This window comes from Rhodamnia argentea, unplaced genomic scaffold (assembly GCF_020921035.1).
Source record: "Rhodamnia argentea isolate NSW1041297 unplaced genomic scaffold, ASM2092103v1 Rarg_v2.28, whole genome shotgun sequence".
Classification (NCBI taxonomy): Eukaryota; Viridiplantae; Streptophyta; class Magnoliopsida; order Myrtales; family Myrtaceae; genus Rhodamnia; species Rhodamnia argentea.
In genome coordinates, this window is record NW_025955876.1 from 65001 (window position 1) to 82500 (window position 17500).

Here is a 17500-nt window from a genome sequence, read left to right on the forward strand (position 1 = left end):
CGGGATGATAAAATTCATTTTGAAAAAATGGATGTATAAAAAAAGAACAGAATTACGAATTTCGGATTATACCGAGGAAAGGACAAAGGAAAGTGAAAAAAAAAAGAGGGAAAAAAAAGAGAAGAATACAAAAGAGAAGAGAAAGAACGAATAGAAATAGCGGAAGCCTGGGATAGCATTTTATTTGCTCAAGTAATAAGAGGATCCCTATTAGTAACCCAATCTTTTCTTAGAAAATATATTCTATTACCTTCATTGATAATAGCTAAAAATATAGCCCGTATCTTATTATTTCAATTTCCCGAGTGGTCCAAGGACTTAAAAGATTGGAATAGAGAAATGCATGTTAAATGCACCTATAATGGTGTTCAATTATCAGAAACAGAATTTCCAAAAAATTGGCTGACAGACGGTATTCAAATAAAGATCCTATTTCCTTTTTGCCTTAAACCTTGGCACAGATCTAAGGTGACACCCCCCCAGAAAGATCCGCTGAGAAATAAAGGACAAAAAAACGATTTTTGTTTTTTAACAGTTTGGGGAATGGAAACTGAACTTCCTTTTGGTTCTCCCATAAAACAACGTTCATTTTTTGAACCCATTTTTAAAGAACTCAGAAAAAAAATTAGAAAATTGCAAAAGAATTCTTTTTTAGTTATACAGGTTTTAAAAGAAAAAATAAATTTTTTTTTTAACCTTTCAAAAGAAAGAAAAAAATGGGTCATGAAAAACATTCTATTTTTAAAAGTAATAATAAAAGAACTTTCCAAAAGAAACCCAATTCCATTATTTGGATTAAGAGAAATATATAAATTGAGTGAAACTAAAAAAGAAAAAGATGGGATAATCGGTAATGGGATGATTAATGAATCGTCCATTCAAATTCGATTTATGGATTTGACAGATTATTCATTGACAGAAAAAAAAATGAAAGATCTGGCTGATAGAACCAGCACAATCAGGAATCAAATAGAAAAAATTAAAAAAGATAAGAAGAAAGGATTTTTAACTCCGGAAATAAATAGAAATATTAGTTCTAATAAAAGAAGTTACCCTACTAAACTATTAACATCAATAAAAAATATTTTGCAGAAATTAAAAAGAAGAAATGTTCGATTAATCCGTCAATCATATTCTTTTTTCAAATTTTTAGTTGAAAGGATATACATAGATATACTTCTCCGTATCATTAATATTCCGAGGATCACTACACAACTTTTTTTTGATAATTCAAAAAAAATGATCGATAAATACATTTACAATAATGAAAAAAATAAAGAAAATATTTTTAAAACAAATAAAAATAAAATTCGTTTTATTTGGACTATAAAAAAATCAATTTCGGATATTAGTAATCCAAATTCAAAGATTTTCTTATACTCCTTCTCACAAGCATATGTATTTTACCAATTATATCAAACGCAAATTCGTAACTTGTATAAGTTAAGATATATCCTTCAATATCACGGAACATCTCATTTTCTTAAAAATGAAATAAAGGATTATTTTGAAACACAAGGAATTTTTCATTCTGAATTAAAACATCAAAATATTTTGAATTCGGGAATGATTCAATGGAAAAACTGGTTAAGGGGTCATTATCAATATGATTTATCTACGATTAGATGGTATCGATTAGTACCACACAAATGGCGAAATAGATTCAATCAAACACGTATAGTGCAAAATAAAGATTTAACCAAAAGGCATTCCGATGAATTTGAATCAAATTCATTACCAAATTCAAAATATAACTTTCAAAAATACTATAGATATGACCTTTTCTCATATAAATCGATTAATTATGAAAATAAGAAGGATTTATATATTTATGTATCACCATTACGTTTAAATAATAAGCAAGAGATTTCTTATAATTACAACAAGATATATAAAAAAGGTAAATTAGTTGATATGCTAGGAGGTATTATCTCTATTAATTTAGAAGATGATGATATTATGAATCTGGATAAATTTACATATAGAAAATATTTTGATTGGAGAATTTTCGATTTTTGTCTTAGAAATAAAGTCGATATTGAGTCCTGGATTGATATCGATCCCAATGGTAATAAAAATACTAAGACTGGGGTTAATAATTATCAAATAATTGATAAAATAATTAATAAAATGGATCAAAAAGGTCTTTTTTATCTTAAAATTTCCCAAAATGGAGGAATTACGGCATCCAACAAAAAAAAAGACCTTTTTGATTGGATGGGAATGAATGAAGAAATACTAAGTCGTCCCATATCGAATCTGAAACTTTGGTTCTTTCCAGAATTTGTGCTGCTTTATAATACATATATTATGAAACCCTGGATCATACCAATCCAATTACTTCTTTTAAATTTTAATGAAAATGTTACTGAAAATAAAAACATCACTCGAAAGAACAAAAGGGATCTTTTTATATTTTCGAATGAAAAAAAATCGATTGAATTAGAGAATAGAAATCAAGAAGAAAAAGAATCTGCAAGTCGAGATAATCTTGAATCAGATGCACAAAATCAAGCGAATCTTGGATCACTTCTCTCAAACCAAGAAAAAGATATTGAAGAAGATTATGCAAGTTCAGATATGAAAAAACGTAGAAAGAAAAAGCAATATAAGAGCAACACGGAAGCAGAGCTTGATTTTTTCCTAAAAAGGTATTTACGTTTTCAATTGAGATGGGATGATTCTTTAAATCAAAGAATGATCAATAATATCAAAGTATATTGTCTCCTACTTAGACTGATAAATCCAAGAGAAATTGCTATATCCTCTATTCAAAGGGGAGAAATGAGTTTAGATATTCTGATGATTCAAAAGGATTTAACTCTTATAGAATTAATGAAAAAGGGTATATTAATTATCGAACCAGTTCGTTTGTCTATCAAAAATGACGGACAATTTATTATATATCAAAGTCTAAATATTTCATTGGTTAATAAGAGTAAGCCCAAAATTAATCAAAGATACCGAAAAAAAAGCTATGTTGCTAAGATTAATTTGGATAAATCCATTGCAAGACATCAAAGAATGGCTGAAAATAGATACAAAAATCATTATGATTTGTTGTTTGTTCCCGAAAAAGTTTTATCCGCTAAAGGACGTAGAGAACTAAGAATTCTAATTTGTTTCAATTCGAGGAAGAGAAATGGTATTCATAAAAATCCAGTATTTTGCAACAACGTAAAAAAGGGTGGTGAATTTTTGGATAAAAGCAAACATTTTGATAAAAAGAAACTAATTAAATTAAAGTTCTTTCTTTGTCCTAATTATCGATTAGAAGATTTATCTTGTATGAATCGATATTGGTTTGATACCAATAATGGGAGTCGCTTCACTATGATAAGGATACATATGTATCCACGATTGCAAATTTGTTAATTATGCGTCTTTCATATATATTCTGTACCATATATGTATGGTATATGAAACAAAAACTTGCACCCCGTGTATTGTCTTCCCTTCTAGTCTGATACATGAATACTAATTCAATGCATGTATCAATATCCAATAGATCTATAAATTATTACCGGAATCTTCTTATTTTTTATTATTAGATTAGACCCAAAAATTTTTCTCTTTTCTAAATGTAGAAACATATCATCCTTTCCTATACGAATTTTCATATTCGTATTCCTATAAGAATAAAATTTAAAATCAAATTGGATTGATTAATTTTATTTGATAAAATTGGGAGTTCATAAAGAAATTAAGATTATTGTGTATACCAAATTAAAATGACTAGCATTATTCTTACTGATCAGTAAAATCCATTAAAAAAAAGAGGATAGAAAATCCGTTTTATGGTAAAAAATTCATTCATTTCAGTTTTTTCACAAGAAGAAAAAGAAGAAAACAGGGGGTCCGTTGAATTTCAAGTATTTCGTTTCACCAATAAGATACGAAGACTTACTTCCCATTTGGAATTGCACAGAAAAGATTATTTATCTCAGAGAGGTCTACGTAAAATCCTGGGAAAACGCCAACGACTGCTGTCTTATTTGTCAAAGAAAAATAGAATACGTTATAAAGAATTAATTAGTCGGCTGGATATTCGGGAATTAAAAACTCGTTAATTGAAAAAGGAATTTGAATTATTTGATTTTTTTTATTAGATCTTGAATTTTAATGAACTTCTTTTCATTTTCAGCAATTCATGAAAGAATGAATCGAGGAATAACCTATGAATGTAACAACTACAAGAAAAGACCTCATGATAGTCAATATGGGACCTCACCACCCATCAATGCATGGTGTTCTTCGGCTCATCCTTACTCTAGATGGTGAAGATGTTATTGATTGTGAACCAATATTGGGTTATTTACACCGAGGAATGGAAAAAATTGCGGAAAATCGAACAGTTATACAATATCTACCTTATGTAACACGTTGGGATTATTTAGCTACTATGTTCACAGAAGCAATAACAGTAAATGGACCAGAACAGTTGGGAAATATTCAAGTACCTAAAAGAGCCAGTTATATCAGAGTAATTATGTTAGAGTTGAGTCGTATAGCTTCTCATCTGTTATGGCTTGGCCCCTTTATGGCAGATATTGGTGCACAGACTCCTTTTTTCTATATTTTCAGAGAAAGAGAATTAGTATATGATCTATTCGAAGCTGCCACCGGTATGAGAATGATGCATAATTATTTTCGTATCGGAGGAGTAGCGGCCGATCTACCTTATGGATGGATAGATAAATGTTTGGATTTCTGTGATTATTTTTTAACAGCGGTTTCTGAATATCAAAAACTTATTACGCGAAATCCTATTTTTTTAGAACGAGTTGAGGGGGTAGGCATTATTGGTCCAGAAGAAGCAATAAATTGGGGTTTATCGGGACCAATGCTACGAGCTTCCGGAATCCAATGGGATCTTCGTAAAGTTGATCATTATGAATGTTACGACGAAATGGATTGGGAAATCCATTGGCAAAAAGAAGGGGATTCATTAGCTCGCTATTTAGTCCGAATCGGTGAAATAACGGAATCTATAAAAATTATCCAACAGGCCCTGGAAGGAATTCCAGGGGGCCCTATGAGAATTTAGAAACCCGGTGCTTTGCTAGAGAAAGGGATCCCGAATGGAATGATTTTGAATACCGATTCATTAGTAAAAAACCTTCTCCTACTTTTGAATTGCCGAAGCAAGAACTTTATGTAAGAGTTGAAGCCCCAAAGGGAGAATTGGGAATTTTTTTAATAGGAGATCAGAGTGGTTTTCCTTGGAGGTGGAAAATTCGTCCACCTGGTTTTATCAATTTGCAAATTATTCCTCAGTTAGTTAAAAGAATGAAATTGGCCGATATTATGACAATACTAGGTAGCATAGATATCATTATGGGAGAAGTTGACCGTTAAAATGATAATTGATACAACAGAAGTACAAGATATAAATTCTTTTTCTAGATTAGAATCTTTAAAAGAAGTCTATGGAATCATAGGGATGTTTTTACCTATTTTGACTCTTGTATTGGGAATCACAATAGGTGTACTCGTAATTGTGTGGTTAGAAAGAGAAATATCTGCAGGAATACAACAACGTATTGGTCCCGAATACGCCGGTCCTTTGGGAATTCTTCAAGCTTTAGCAGATGGCACAAAACTTATTTTCAAAGAGAATCTTTTTCCATCTAGAGGAGATATTCGTTTATTCAGTATAGGACCATCCATAGCAGTTATATCCATTTTACTAAGTTATTCAGTAATTCCTTTTAGTTATCACTTTGTTTTATCTGATCTCAATATCGGTGTTTTTTTATGGATTGCCATTTCCAGTATTGCTCCCATTGGACTTCTTATGTCAGGATATGGATCAAATAATAAATATTCTTTTTTAGGTGGTCTACGAGCCGCTGCTCAATCGATTAGTTATGAAATACCATTAACTCTTTGTGTATTATCAATATCTCTACGTGCGATTCGTTAAAACATAAAATTCTCTTTTCTTTATTTTTCGAAAAGAAATTGAATAGATATCTCCTTTTTTATTCATCATTCAGTTTGATGACCTAAATCAGATAGTTGTATGAGTGAAAGAAAACAGCTTAGAAATTAGCAGTAAAAAGATTGAGTCTCATTTCCTACGTACAAGAATTAAACAAAAAAGTAAATATAAGCAAGACTTTTACCCCAAGATTGGTTGATTAGTCATCCTGGCTTGAAGCGGGCTCAACTCAAAAGATCAACCGTATAGAGTTTTCACTATCGTTTCGATGTATTACCATAACGGGTGATTGAGCAAAAATCAGTGGATGGTTAGGAACACCAAAATACATAAAGGATTCGTAATAGAGATTTGTTATATAAATTATCCAAAAGGAATTTTTACATAACATAAAAAGAATAGTAATTGGGGCTTGAAGTTAGTAGAAATGATCAAGCAGTACTACCCACGATTCCGATTCAGAGTATGCTCCTATCCACAGATTCCAAAATGACTATCAGGAACGAAATAATCCTTTTTTTGAAACCCCCCTTTTTCAGAAAGAAGAATAGGAACGAAAAAAAAAAAAAAAATTATTCAGGAACTAATGTATAATTTTTTTTTTTTTTTTTTCGTAATCAAAAAGAATGGGTTGAAATATCTATTGATATTTTTACAAAGAGTATTTTATTGAAGGATTAAGTTATTACTCAATAAAGAAAAATTTTAATTATTAAAGGATGAGATCAATTCAGAAGTGCTTTTTTAGTTATTATTATAGCAGACAGAATTTCATTGGTCTAATTCAGGACCTTCCGATCGGTTTTAACTCTATCTATATAGAATATATATTTAATTGAATATATTTAATTTCGAATCGATATTATAGTATTATACTACAAACATATCAATATAAATAATATCAATTTGGTCCTTAGATTTATTGATGGCCCTCGAGGAGCCGTATGAGGTGAAAATCTCACGTACGGTTCTGGAATAGCGATGGGAATAGTGATGTTATCATCGACTATGATTATCTAACAGTTCAAGTACAGTTGATATAGTTGAGGCCCAGTCCAAATATGGTTTTTGGGGATGGAATTTGTGGCGTCAACCTATAGGGTTTTTCGTTTTTCTAATTTCTTCCCTAGCAGAATGCGAGAGATTACCTTTTGATTTACCAGAAGCAGAAGAAGAATTAGTAGCAGGTTATCAAACCGAATATTCGGGTATCAAATTTGGGTTATTTTACGTTGCTTCCTATCTAAATCTATTAGTTTCTTCGTTATTTGTAACAGTTCTTTACTTAGGGGGTTGGAATATCTCTATTCCTTATATATTCGTTCCCGAGCTATTTGAAATAAATAAAGTAGGTAGAGTGTTTGGAACGACAATTGGTATTTTTATTACATTAGCTAAAACTTATTTGTTCTTGTTTATTTCTATCACAACAAGATGGACTTTACCTAGACTAAGAATAGACCAATTATTAAATCTTGGATGGAAATTTCTTTTACCCATTTCCCTCGGTAATCTATTATTAACAACTTCTTTCCAACTCATTTCATTGTAAAGGAAAAAAAAGGAATAGGATATTCTAGATTTACGACTTCTCTCAAATATCAAACAAGAGAAAGAAACAAACATAAAATTATTCATAGATCTTTACGATATGTTCCCTATGGTAACTGGGTTCATGAATTACGGTCAACAAACAGTACGAGCCGTAAGGTACATTGGTCAGGGGTTCATGATTACCTTATCCCACGCAAATCGTTTACCTGTAACTATTCAATATCCTTATGAAAAATTAATTACATCCGAGCGTTTTCGCGGCCGAATCCATTTTGAATTTGATAAATGCATTGCTTGTGAAGTATGTGTTCGTGTATGTCCTATAGATCTACCTGTTGTTGATTGGAAATTGGAAACTGGTATACGAAAGAAACGCTTGCTTAATTACAGTATTGATTTCGGAATTTGTATTTTTTGTGGTAACTGTGTTGAATATTGTCCAACAAATTGTTTATCAATGACTGAAGAATATGAACTTTCTACTTATGATCGTCACGAATTGAATTATAATCAAATCGCTTTGGGTCGTTTACCAATGTCAGTAATTAACGATTATACAATTCGAACAATTTCGAATTCGTAATAATAAAATAAAAAAAAAATGTGAAACCCCTTTAATTAAAGAGGAATCTCCACCAATTAGTAAGGTTCAATTTGATCTAATCTACAGGAATGAGTTCTTTTTTTTTTTTTTTTTTGTCAATAACTAAAAATTCCAATTAACTGTTGATTAGTTGGTAAGAAGTGCGATTCAAGTTGGATTGAAAATTGAATCTAATAATAGAATTTGAGTTTTGAGCTAAATTACCCTTTTCTTTGGTGTAAATCTTTTGGGTAAAGAGAAAACCATATTCTATTGGTCCACTAATTGGACCTAGACCCATTTTAAATCCATTCGATTAGAATTAAATGCAATTAGGAGCATATCCTAAAAAAATTCAAAAATTCCTTGTCAGGTCAATAAAATCATGAAAAACATTTCAATTTATTTCTCTTTTACATATAATAATGGATTTGCCTGGACCAATACATGATTTTCTTTTAGTTTTTCTGGGATCAGGTCTTATATTAGGAAGTTTAGGAGTGGTATTACTTACCAATCCAATTTATTCTGCCTTTTCTTTGGGATTGGTTCTTGTTTGTATATCCTTATTTTATATTCTATCAAACTCCCATTTTGTAGCGGCTGCGCAGCTCCTTATTTATGTAGGAGCTATAAACGTTTTAATTCTATTTGCTGTGATGTTCATGAATGGTTCAGAATATTACAAAGATTTGAATCTTTGGACTGTTGGAGATGGGATTACTTCGTTGGTTTGTACAAGTATTTTGGTTTCACTAATGACTACTATTTTAGATACGTCTTGGTACGGGATTATCTGGACGACAAAGTCAAACCAGATTATCGAGCAAGATTTGATAGGGAATAGTCAACAAATCGGAATTCATTTATCAACAGATTTTTTTCTTCCATTTGAACTCATTTCCATAATTCTTTTAGTTGCTTTGATAGGTGCAATTGCTGTTGCTCGTCAATGATAAATTTTTATAACTATTTACTAGCAATCAAAATTTAACTTTGTTTTCTGTTATCAAATCCATTTATCTTCAATTCTATTTGAAAACTGTTCATGTAGAAAATAGAAATTCTTTATTTTGATCCATTACCAAATATCAATCTATTCCTTTGTTTTGTACTTGTTATATTATAGTCAATTGAATACGTTGAATTCTTGTTCATATTGAAATGAATCAAAATTAATAAGGAGCTGGTCAATGATACTCGAACATGTACTTGTTTTGAGTGCTTATTTATTTTCTATTGGTATCTATGGATTGATCACGAGTCGAAATATGGTTAGAGCCCTTATGTGTCTTGAACTTATCCTCAATGCGGTTAATATAAATTTCGTAACATTTTCAGATTTTTTTGATAGTCGACAATTAAAAGGAGATATTTTCTCCATTTTTGTTATAGCTATTGCAGCCGCCGAAGCAGCTATTGGATTAGCTATTGTTTCGTCAATTTATCGTAACAGAAAATCAACTCGTATCAATCAATCGAATTTGTTGAATAAATGAATAAATAAGTAGTATTAATTATATATTATTAATTATAGAAATCAGAATATTCATCAATTCAAATTAGCACGTATAATACGTAGGTTTGAGAAAAACGTAAGAAATCAAAGTATCTTGGGCCGATCTCATGACTCGATCCGGAATTCGATTGATTAGAAAAATTATGGTAAAATCCATTGAATCATCTAGTGTCTAAATATATGATACATTTACAAGTTTACTAGATCGAAAATTGATGATATTCAAAAACTTATAGATCCGATGTCACATTCAGTAAAGATTTATGATACATGTATAGGATGTACTCAATGTGTGCGAGCCTGCCCAACAGATGTATTAGAAATGATACCATGGGATGGATGTAAAGCTAAGCAAATTGCTTCTGCTCCAAGAACGGAGGACTGTGTTGGTTGTAAGAGATGTGAATCCGCCTGTCCAACAGATTTTTTGAGCGTTCGAGTTTATTTATGGCATGAAACAACTCGAAGCATGGGTCTAGCGTATTAATACGTTCCAGAAAAAACCACGTAAATACATTTTGAATACAATTCATTTTTTTTACCGACAAAAACCCGTGCTCGAAAATAGATAATATATTATTCTTTTTTCTTTATCGAGTACGGGTTTTTTTTGTCTAAGTGTATCTTGTCTTTACCACGAATTATTTTCCTTGGTTAACAATAATTGTACTTTTGCCGATATTCGCAGGTTCTTTAATTTTCTTTCTACCTCATAGAGGAAATAAGGTAATAAGGTGGTATACTATATGTATATGCTTATTAGAACTCCTTTTAACTACCTATACATTCTTTTATCATTTCCAATTGAATGATCCATTAACCCAACTAACAGAGGATTATAAATGGATTCATTTTTTTGATTTTTACTGGAGATTGGGAATAGATGGACTTTCTATAGGACCTATTTTACTGACGGGATTTATCACCACTTTAGCTACTTTAGCGGCTCGGCCAGTTACTCGAGATTCCCGATTATTCCATTTCCTGATGTTAGCAATGTACAGCGGTCAAATAGGATCATTTTCTTCTCGAGACCTTTTACTTTTTTTCATCATGTGGGAGTTAGAATTAATTCCCGTTTATCTACTTCTATCGATGTGGGGGGGAAAGAAACGTCTATATTCCGCTACAAAATTTATTTTGTACACTGCGGGAGGTTCCATTTTTCTATTAATAGGGGTTCTGGGTATTGGTTTATATGGTTCCAACGAACCAACATTAAATTTGGAAACATTAGCTAATCAATCGTATCCGGTGGCACTGGAAATACTATTCTATATTGGATTTCTTATTGCTTTTGCTGTTAAATTACCGATTATACCCTTACATACATGGTTACCAGACACCCATGGAGAGGCACATTATAGTACTTGTATGCTTCTAGCCGGAATTTTATTAAAAATGGGAGCATATGGGTTGGTTCGGATCAATATGGAATTATTACCTCATGCTCATTCTATATTTTCTCCCTGGTTGATTATAGTAGGCGCAATCCAAATAATCTATGCAGCTTTAACATCTCTTGGTCAACGTAATTTAAAAAAAAGAATAGCCTATTCCTCTGTATCTCATATGGGTTTCATAATTATTGGAATTGGCTCGATAACTGATACGGGACTCAATGGAGCCATTTTACAAATAATCTCTCATGGATTTATTGGCGCTGCTCTTTTTTTCTTGGCAGGAACGAGTTATGATAGAATACGTCTTGTTTATCTCGACGAAATGGGTGGAATGGCTATCCACCTTCCAAAAATATTCACGATGTTCAGTATCTTATCAATGGCTTCCCTTGCATTACCGGGTATGAGTGGTTTTCTTGCAGAATTGATAGTATTTTTTGGAATAATTACCAGCCAACAATATCTTTTAATGCCAAAAATACTAATTACTTTTGTAATGGCAATTGGAATGATATTAACTCCTATTTATTTATTATCTATGTTACGCCAAATGTTCTATGGATACAAGTTATTTAATGTTCCAAACTCTTATTTTTTTGATTCTGGGCCGCGAGAGTTATTTGTTTCCATCTCGATCCTTCTACCAATAATAGCTATTGGTATTTATCCAGATTTCGTTCTCTCGCTATCTGTTGACAAGGTCGAAGCTATTCTATCTAATTATTTTTATCAATAGTTTTCATCAATAAAAGAAAAAATAAAAAGGTAATCTTATTATTATTTTTAATATTGTTCGTTGTACAATGAAAAAAAAGTCTTTTTCTCTTAAGTAAAAAAAAAATTGGACTTGTAAACAGATATTTTTGGTCTTTATGAGAACCTTTTGAATCAAGTATTGTAGTGATTCAAATGGTTCTCGACAGCCTACATGAATTAGGAAGTTTTCTTATCTTCTATTTTTACTCATTTTTATATTCTATTTTTATATAGGCTTGTTCTATGTTTGTATTTGTCGGTATTTTTTTTTTTATTTAATTCGATCTTAATGTAAATTAAATGAACCATAACTGTGTAATCCTATTCCTAATAAATTGACCCCCAAATAGCATATCCAAATTATAAGAAAGCCTATAGAAGCCACAATTGCGCAATTGAAACTTTCCCAATTTTTATTTGTTCGAGTATGTAAATAAATCGCAAATAGGGTCCAAGTAATAAATGCCCAAGTTTCCTTTGGGTCCCAATTCCAATATGACCCCCATGCCTCATTAGCCCATACTGCTCCCGAAAGAATACCTATGGTTAAAAAGATAAACCCGAGACTAATAATACGATAACTCCACTGATCTAATTGTTGAATCAGTTGAGCCCTGTAATAATTTCGAGAAGAAAAAAAAGAAGTGTTTAGTAAAACATTGCTTTTTTCATTCATGTATTGGGTCTCCACAAAGGAAAATGACTCATTTAAAAAATTGTTTTTTTTACTAAAAATCCTTATGGCTTTTCGCAATGTAATGACTAAGAGAGATACTGATAATAATGATCCACATAAAAGAGCTGCGTAGCTCAATATCATCATACTTACATGCATCATTAACCATTGGGATTGGAGAGCGGGTACTACTATTTCGGATTGATGCATTTCAGTTAAAAGACCTGAAGTAGCAAAGCCTTGGGTAAAAAAAGTACTTGGCGCGGTTATTGCGCTTAAATAATTTTTATGTTTTTTTAAATACGGAACCATATGAATAATGGAGAAACTCCATGAAAGAAAAATGAATGATTCATATAAATCACTTAATGGGAAATGTCCCGAATAAATCCAACGAATGACTAATAATCCTGTTATACAGAAAAAAGTAGCTATCATGCCTTTTTCTGACGAATCATAGAGTCCTACGATTTCATCGACTGATAAGCTTATAAAAAAAATTGTAATTACAATTGAAACGATCGAAAAGGATATATGACTTAATATATGTTCTAAAGTGGAAAATATCATAAAATTGTTTTAATTTAATTAAAATAAAAAAAAGGGGGTAAACCAATTCTACGGAATTGAAATTTATTATAGGATTTATTCTATTTATTTTAGAAGATGCCATGCCGCCACTCGGACTCGAACCGAGATGCTCTAGCACTGCTTCCTAAGAGCAGCGTGTCTACCGATTTCACCATAGCGGCATATTCGAAATAATAGTATATTATTATTTCATTTTAATCGTCGAGATTAAAGGAGTCAATTCAATATTTTTTTTTCATTCAAAGTGATGAGAAAGAACTCGTTTTGTTTCAATATGGATTGAAGCGTTTCCTATAAAAATCTTTATTATCATTTTATTTAATTTTTGAATGAAAATGGAAGGTTTCCTTTTTATTTAACAGAGACGTTTTCGTAGTTTATGCTCTCCTAAAATGGAGATCTTGCAACTAAATAGTTATGACTTCAATTCAAGGATAAAGATATAACTAAAAAAAAAAGTTGTTTTTCATTTTTGAATTTTAAAATTCATTTATCATTTATCTGATTTTATGGATCTAAGATGGACTTTTTTATCAATGAACAAAAAAGTCTTTTTATGGATCACAGTACAGTGTGCCATTCCAAATTTTTTTATTTAACTATTTGTAGAGCTTTATATTAACCCTTAGACCTTAGGTTGGTTTTTCGTCCTGTAAAGAATTTGATTTAGGATTTATAAAACTAATTCGATATTGGCCTGAACTGAACATCTTGTTTAAGATTTTTTTTTATTTTCTTATTTATTATGATATGACGGATAAGTGTACCGATGAGGAAAATAAGAATCCCCACCGGATAAAACATATTAAAAAAAAAGTGAAACCTTGTCTTTTTTTTTTTTTTTTTTTTTTTAAGTACCATTTTAAGATTAAGATTATTTAATCTAGTGTTTGACTATTTCATTATCGCACAAAAAAACTTTTTGAATTCCCGGTAGAAAGAGACTTCGCTAAGGAAAAAGCTTTCAACGCTGCCCAATATCCCTTCTTTTTCCAAATGTTTTTACGAATACGTTTTTTTGATATAGAAGTACGCTTTTTTGGAACGGCCATGAAAAATTTGAAAAAGTTATTCATTTCTCTAGTTGAATGTGAAAGACATCTATTGGTCAAACAATTCCATTTTTTCTTTTTTTTATATCTCTGTCTATTTTCGTCGTGCTATATTTATCCATGTAAAAAAATACACCGAAAAGTTTTAAAAACCAATCCTTATCTAAAAAATTCCGAATTACTCAAATTACTTTAGTTTTTTATTAGTTGGTCAAGCTCAAAAGAAAAAGAAGGAGTACATTTTTTTTTCTTTTAAATTTCGAATTAAACTAGTAGTTAATCAAAGGATATATGATTTTATAAAAGTCATCTTAGTAATTTTGTCTTTTCTTTTAAGTCGATTTCTTCTCCCTGGTATTGAAAGAAAAGTGTGGGATATGCTAGCGTTTTCTACAAAGAAAAATAAATGTCTTTTATTCGAATGAAAGATAATCAGTTCTACCATGAATTAGTTAATGATTATGAATAAACGAACTAATTTTTTTTTTTTTTTTTTATTGGGCCAGTTTTGGTATGCACCATCCTATTATTTCTATCAAAATAAAGTAATGTAATAACTACTCTATTTTGGTGTAATTATTTGCTCTATGGATATAAATTATCGGAATACGTATCGTAATAATAATTGAATTTTTTTTCTGCATTTTCATAAAAATCTTACTTATACTTAATATTCAATATTAATAAAATGAATTAGTGTGTTATTTCATTTTAAAATAGTAACTTGATCATATTCATATCATTTGACCAATTCTAACTTTTTGCTTTGAATCTTTGAAGTATTGGGTAAAGAAGAAAGATTCAGAATAATTAGGAATCCAAATTCTATTTAAGTTTTCCATATCTTGATTTTTATTGAACCTATAAAAAGATATAAGAGTCGGTGAATTAAAAAGAATTAATTAAAAATTAAAAGGTTTTTTTATGGAATATACATATCAATATTCATGGATTATCCCCTTCATTCCACTTCCAGTTCCTATGTTAATAGGAATGGGACTTCTACTTTTTCCAACGGCAACAAAAAATCTTCGCCGTATGTGGGCTTTTCCTAGTATTTTATTGTTAAGTATAGTTATGATACTTTCGGTCTATCTATCTATTCAGGAAATAAATAGAAGTTTTATCTATCAATATGTATGGTCTTGGACCATTAATAATGATTTTTCTTTAGAGTTCGGTCACTTAATAGATCCACTTACTTCTATTATGTTAATATTAATTACTACTGTTGGAATTTTGGTTCTTTTTTATAGTGACAATTATATGTCTCATGATCAAGGATATTTGAGATTTTTTGCTTATATGAGTTTTTTCAATACTTCCATGTTGGGATTAGTTACTAGTTCGAATTTGATACAAATTTATATTTTTTGGGAATTAGTTGGAATGTGTTCTTATCTATTAATAGGTTTTTGGTTCACACGACCTAGTGCGGCGACTGCTTGTCAAAAAGCCTTTGTAACGAATCGTGTAGGCGATTTTGGTTTATTATTAGGAATTTTAGGTCTTTATTGGATAACCGGTACTTTTGAATTTCGGGATTTGTTCCAAATATTCAATAACTTGATTTCGAATAATGAGGTTCCTTTTTTATTTCTTACTTTGTGTGCCTTTCTTTTATTTGCCGGTGCAGTTGCTAAATCGGCACAATTCCCCCTTCATGTATGGTTACCTGATGCCATGGAAGGTCCTACTCCTATTTCGGCTCTTATACATGCCGCTACTATGGTAGCAGCGGGCATTTTTCTTGTAGCTCGACTTCTTCCTCTTTTTATAATCATACCTTACATAATGAATTTCATATCCTTAATAGGTATAATAACAGTATTATTAGGGGCTACTTTAGCTCTTGCTCAAAAAGATATTAAAAGAGGTTTAGCTTATTCTACAATGTCTCAATTGGGTTATATGATGTTAGCTCTAGGTATGGGGTCTTATCGAGTCGCTTTATTTCATTTGATTACTCATGCTTATTCGAAAGCATTGTTGTTTTTAGGATCCGGATCAATTATTCATTCAATGGAAGCTATTGTTGGATATTCTCCAGATAAAAGTCAGAATATGGTTCTTATGGGAGGTTTAAAAAAGCATGTACCAATTACAAAAACTGCTTTTTTAGTAGGTACACTTTCTCTTTGTGGTATTCCTCCACTTGCTTGTTTTTGGTCCAAAGATGAAATTCTTAATGATAGTTGGTTGTATTCACCTATTTTCGCAATAATAGCTTGTTCTACAGCAGGATTAACCGCATTTTATATGTTTCGGATCTATTTACTTACTTTTGAGGGACATTTCAATGTTCATTTTCAAAATTACAGTGGTCAAAAAAGTAGTTCCTACCATTCAATATCTCTATGGGGAAAAGAAGTACCAAAAACGATTAAAAACAATTTTCGTTTATTAAGTTTATTAACAATGAATAATAATCAAAGGGCTTCTTTTTTTTGGAATAAGACATATCAAATTGGTGGTAATGGAAAAAACAGGATGCACCCCTTTATTACTATTACTCATTTTGGTACTCAAAATATTTTCTCTTATCCTCATGAATCGGACAATACTATGCTATTTTCCATGGTTATATTAGTTCTATTTACTTTGTTTGTTGGAGTCGTAGGAATTCCCTTTTCTTTTAATCAAGAAGGAATTCATTTGGATATATTATCCAAATTGTTAAATCCGTCTATAAACCTTTTACATCAGAATTCAAATAATTCTGTGGATTGGTATGAATTTGTGACAAATGCAAGTTTTTCTGTCAGTATAGCTTTTTTCGGAATATTTATATCGTCTTTTTTATATAAGCCTATTTATTCATCTTTACAAAATTTGAACTTACTAAATTCGTTTTCTAAAAGAGGTATTAATAGAATTTTAGGAGACAAAATAATAAATGTGATATATGATTGGTCATATAATCGTGGTTACATAGATGCTTTTTATACAATATCCTTAACTCAGGGTATAAGAGGACTAGCTGAACTAATTCATTTTTTTGATAGACGAGTAATTGATGGAATTACGAATGGTTTTGGTCTTACAAGTTTCTTTTTTGGAGAAGGTATCAAATATGTAGGGTGCGGTCGCATCTCTTCTTATCTCTTATTGTATTTATTGTTTGTATTAATCTTTTTATTAATTTATTCCTTTTTGTATTTTTTTAATTTGAATTTTTTTTAAGTTTCATTTATTTCATATTTCAACAAAAAAATGAATTCTTAATTCTATTTACTTATTCTATTTCTATTTAATAATAATTAATAAATACCTTTCTTATTTTTTCAAACCATAATAAAAATGGTTCTTCTTTAAATATTTCTAACTTCGAATTCTCTTTCTTTTTTTTCCTATCCATATAAGAAGTTTTATAAACTTGGCTATCTTTATAGAATGTCTCTTGAAAGTTGAATGCATCCCTT

The 17500-nt window shown here is 30.4% G+C and overlaps 3 protein-coding genes across 3 annotated transcripts in view; 2 read left to right on the plus strand and 1 right to left on the minus strand.

Annotated features, from left to right (window-relative positions):
- The first annotated feature begins 201 nt into the window (after window positions 1-201).
- LOC125313428 (protein TIC 214-like) lies at window positions 202-4352 on the plus strand. Its single transcript, XM_048273168.1, has 2 exons — window positions 202-1799; window positions 1875-4352. The coding sequence occupies exons 1-2, from the start codon at window positions 340-342 to the stop codon at window positions 3373-3375; spliced, it is 2961 nt and encodes a 986-aa protein (XP_048129125.1). The 5' UTR covers window positions 202-339; the 3' UTR covers window positions 3376-4352.
- Window positions 4353-5030: 678 nt separating this feature from the next.
- Window positions 5031-8409, plus strand: LOC125313430 (NAD(P)H-quinone oxidoreductase subunit 1, chloroplastic). Its single transcript, XM_048273170.1, has 2 exons — window positions 5031-5912; window positions 6958-8409. Exons 1-2 carry the CDS (start codon window positions 5360-5362, stop codon window positions 7494-7496), a joined length of 1092 nt encoding a protein of 363 aa, XP_048129127.1. The 5' UTR covers window positions 5031-5359; the 3' UTR covers window positions 7497-8409.
- An 8931-nt stretch (window positions 8410-17340) lies between these two features.
- Window positions 17341-17500, minus strand: part of LOC125313425 (putative protein TIC 214 N-terminal part) — a gene marked incomplete at its 3' end in the record, with an annotated part of 1099 nt that continues 939 nt past the window's right edge. The window contains exon 1 of the mRNA XM_048273167.1: window positions 17341-17500. This exon is cut by the window's right edge and continues 939 nt beyond it. Within this exon, the coding sequence (XP_048129124.1) occupies window positions 17341-17500 (160 nt within the window).

Bases quoted from the DNA above. Each gene is read 5' to 3' on its own strand.
- LOC125313428 (XM_048273168.1), top strand. From the start codon at position 340: ATGCATGTTAAATGCACCTATAATGGTGTTCAATTATCAGAAACAGAA. The intron at 1,800-1,874 runs TAATTATGAAAA...AGAGATTTCTTA, and splicing joins CTTTTCTCATATAAATCGAT to TAATTACAACAAGATATATA.
- LOC125313430 (XM_048273170.1), top strand. From the start codon at position 5,360: ATGATAATTGATACAACAGAAGTACAAGATATAAATTCTTTTTCTAGA. The intron at 5,913-6,957 runs GTGCGATTCGTT...ATCGACTATGAT, and splicing joins TGTATTATCAATATCTCTAC to TATCTAACAGTTCAAGTACA.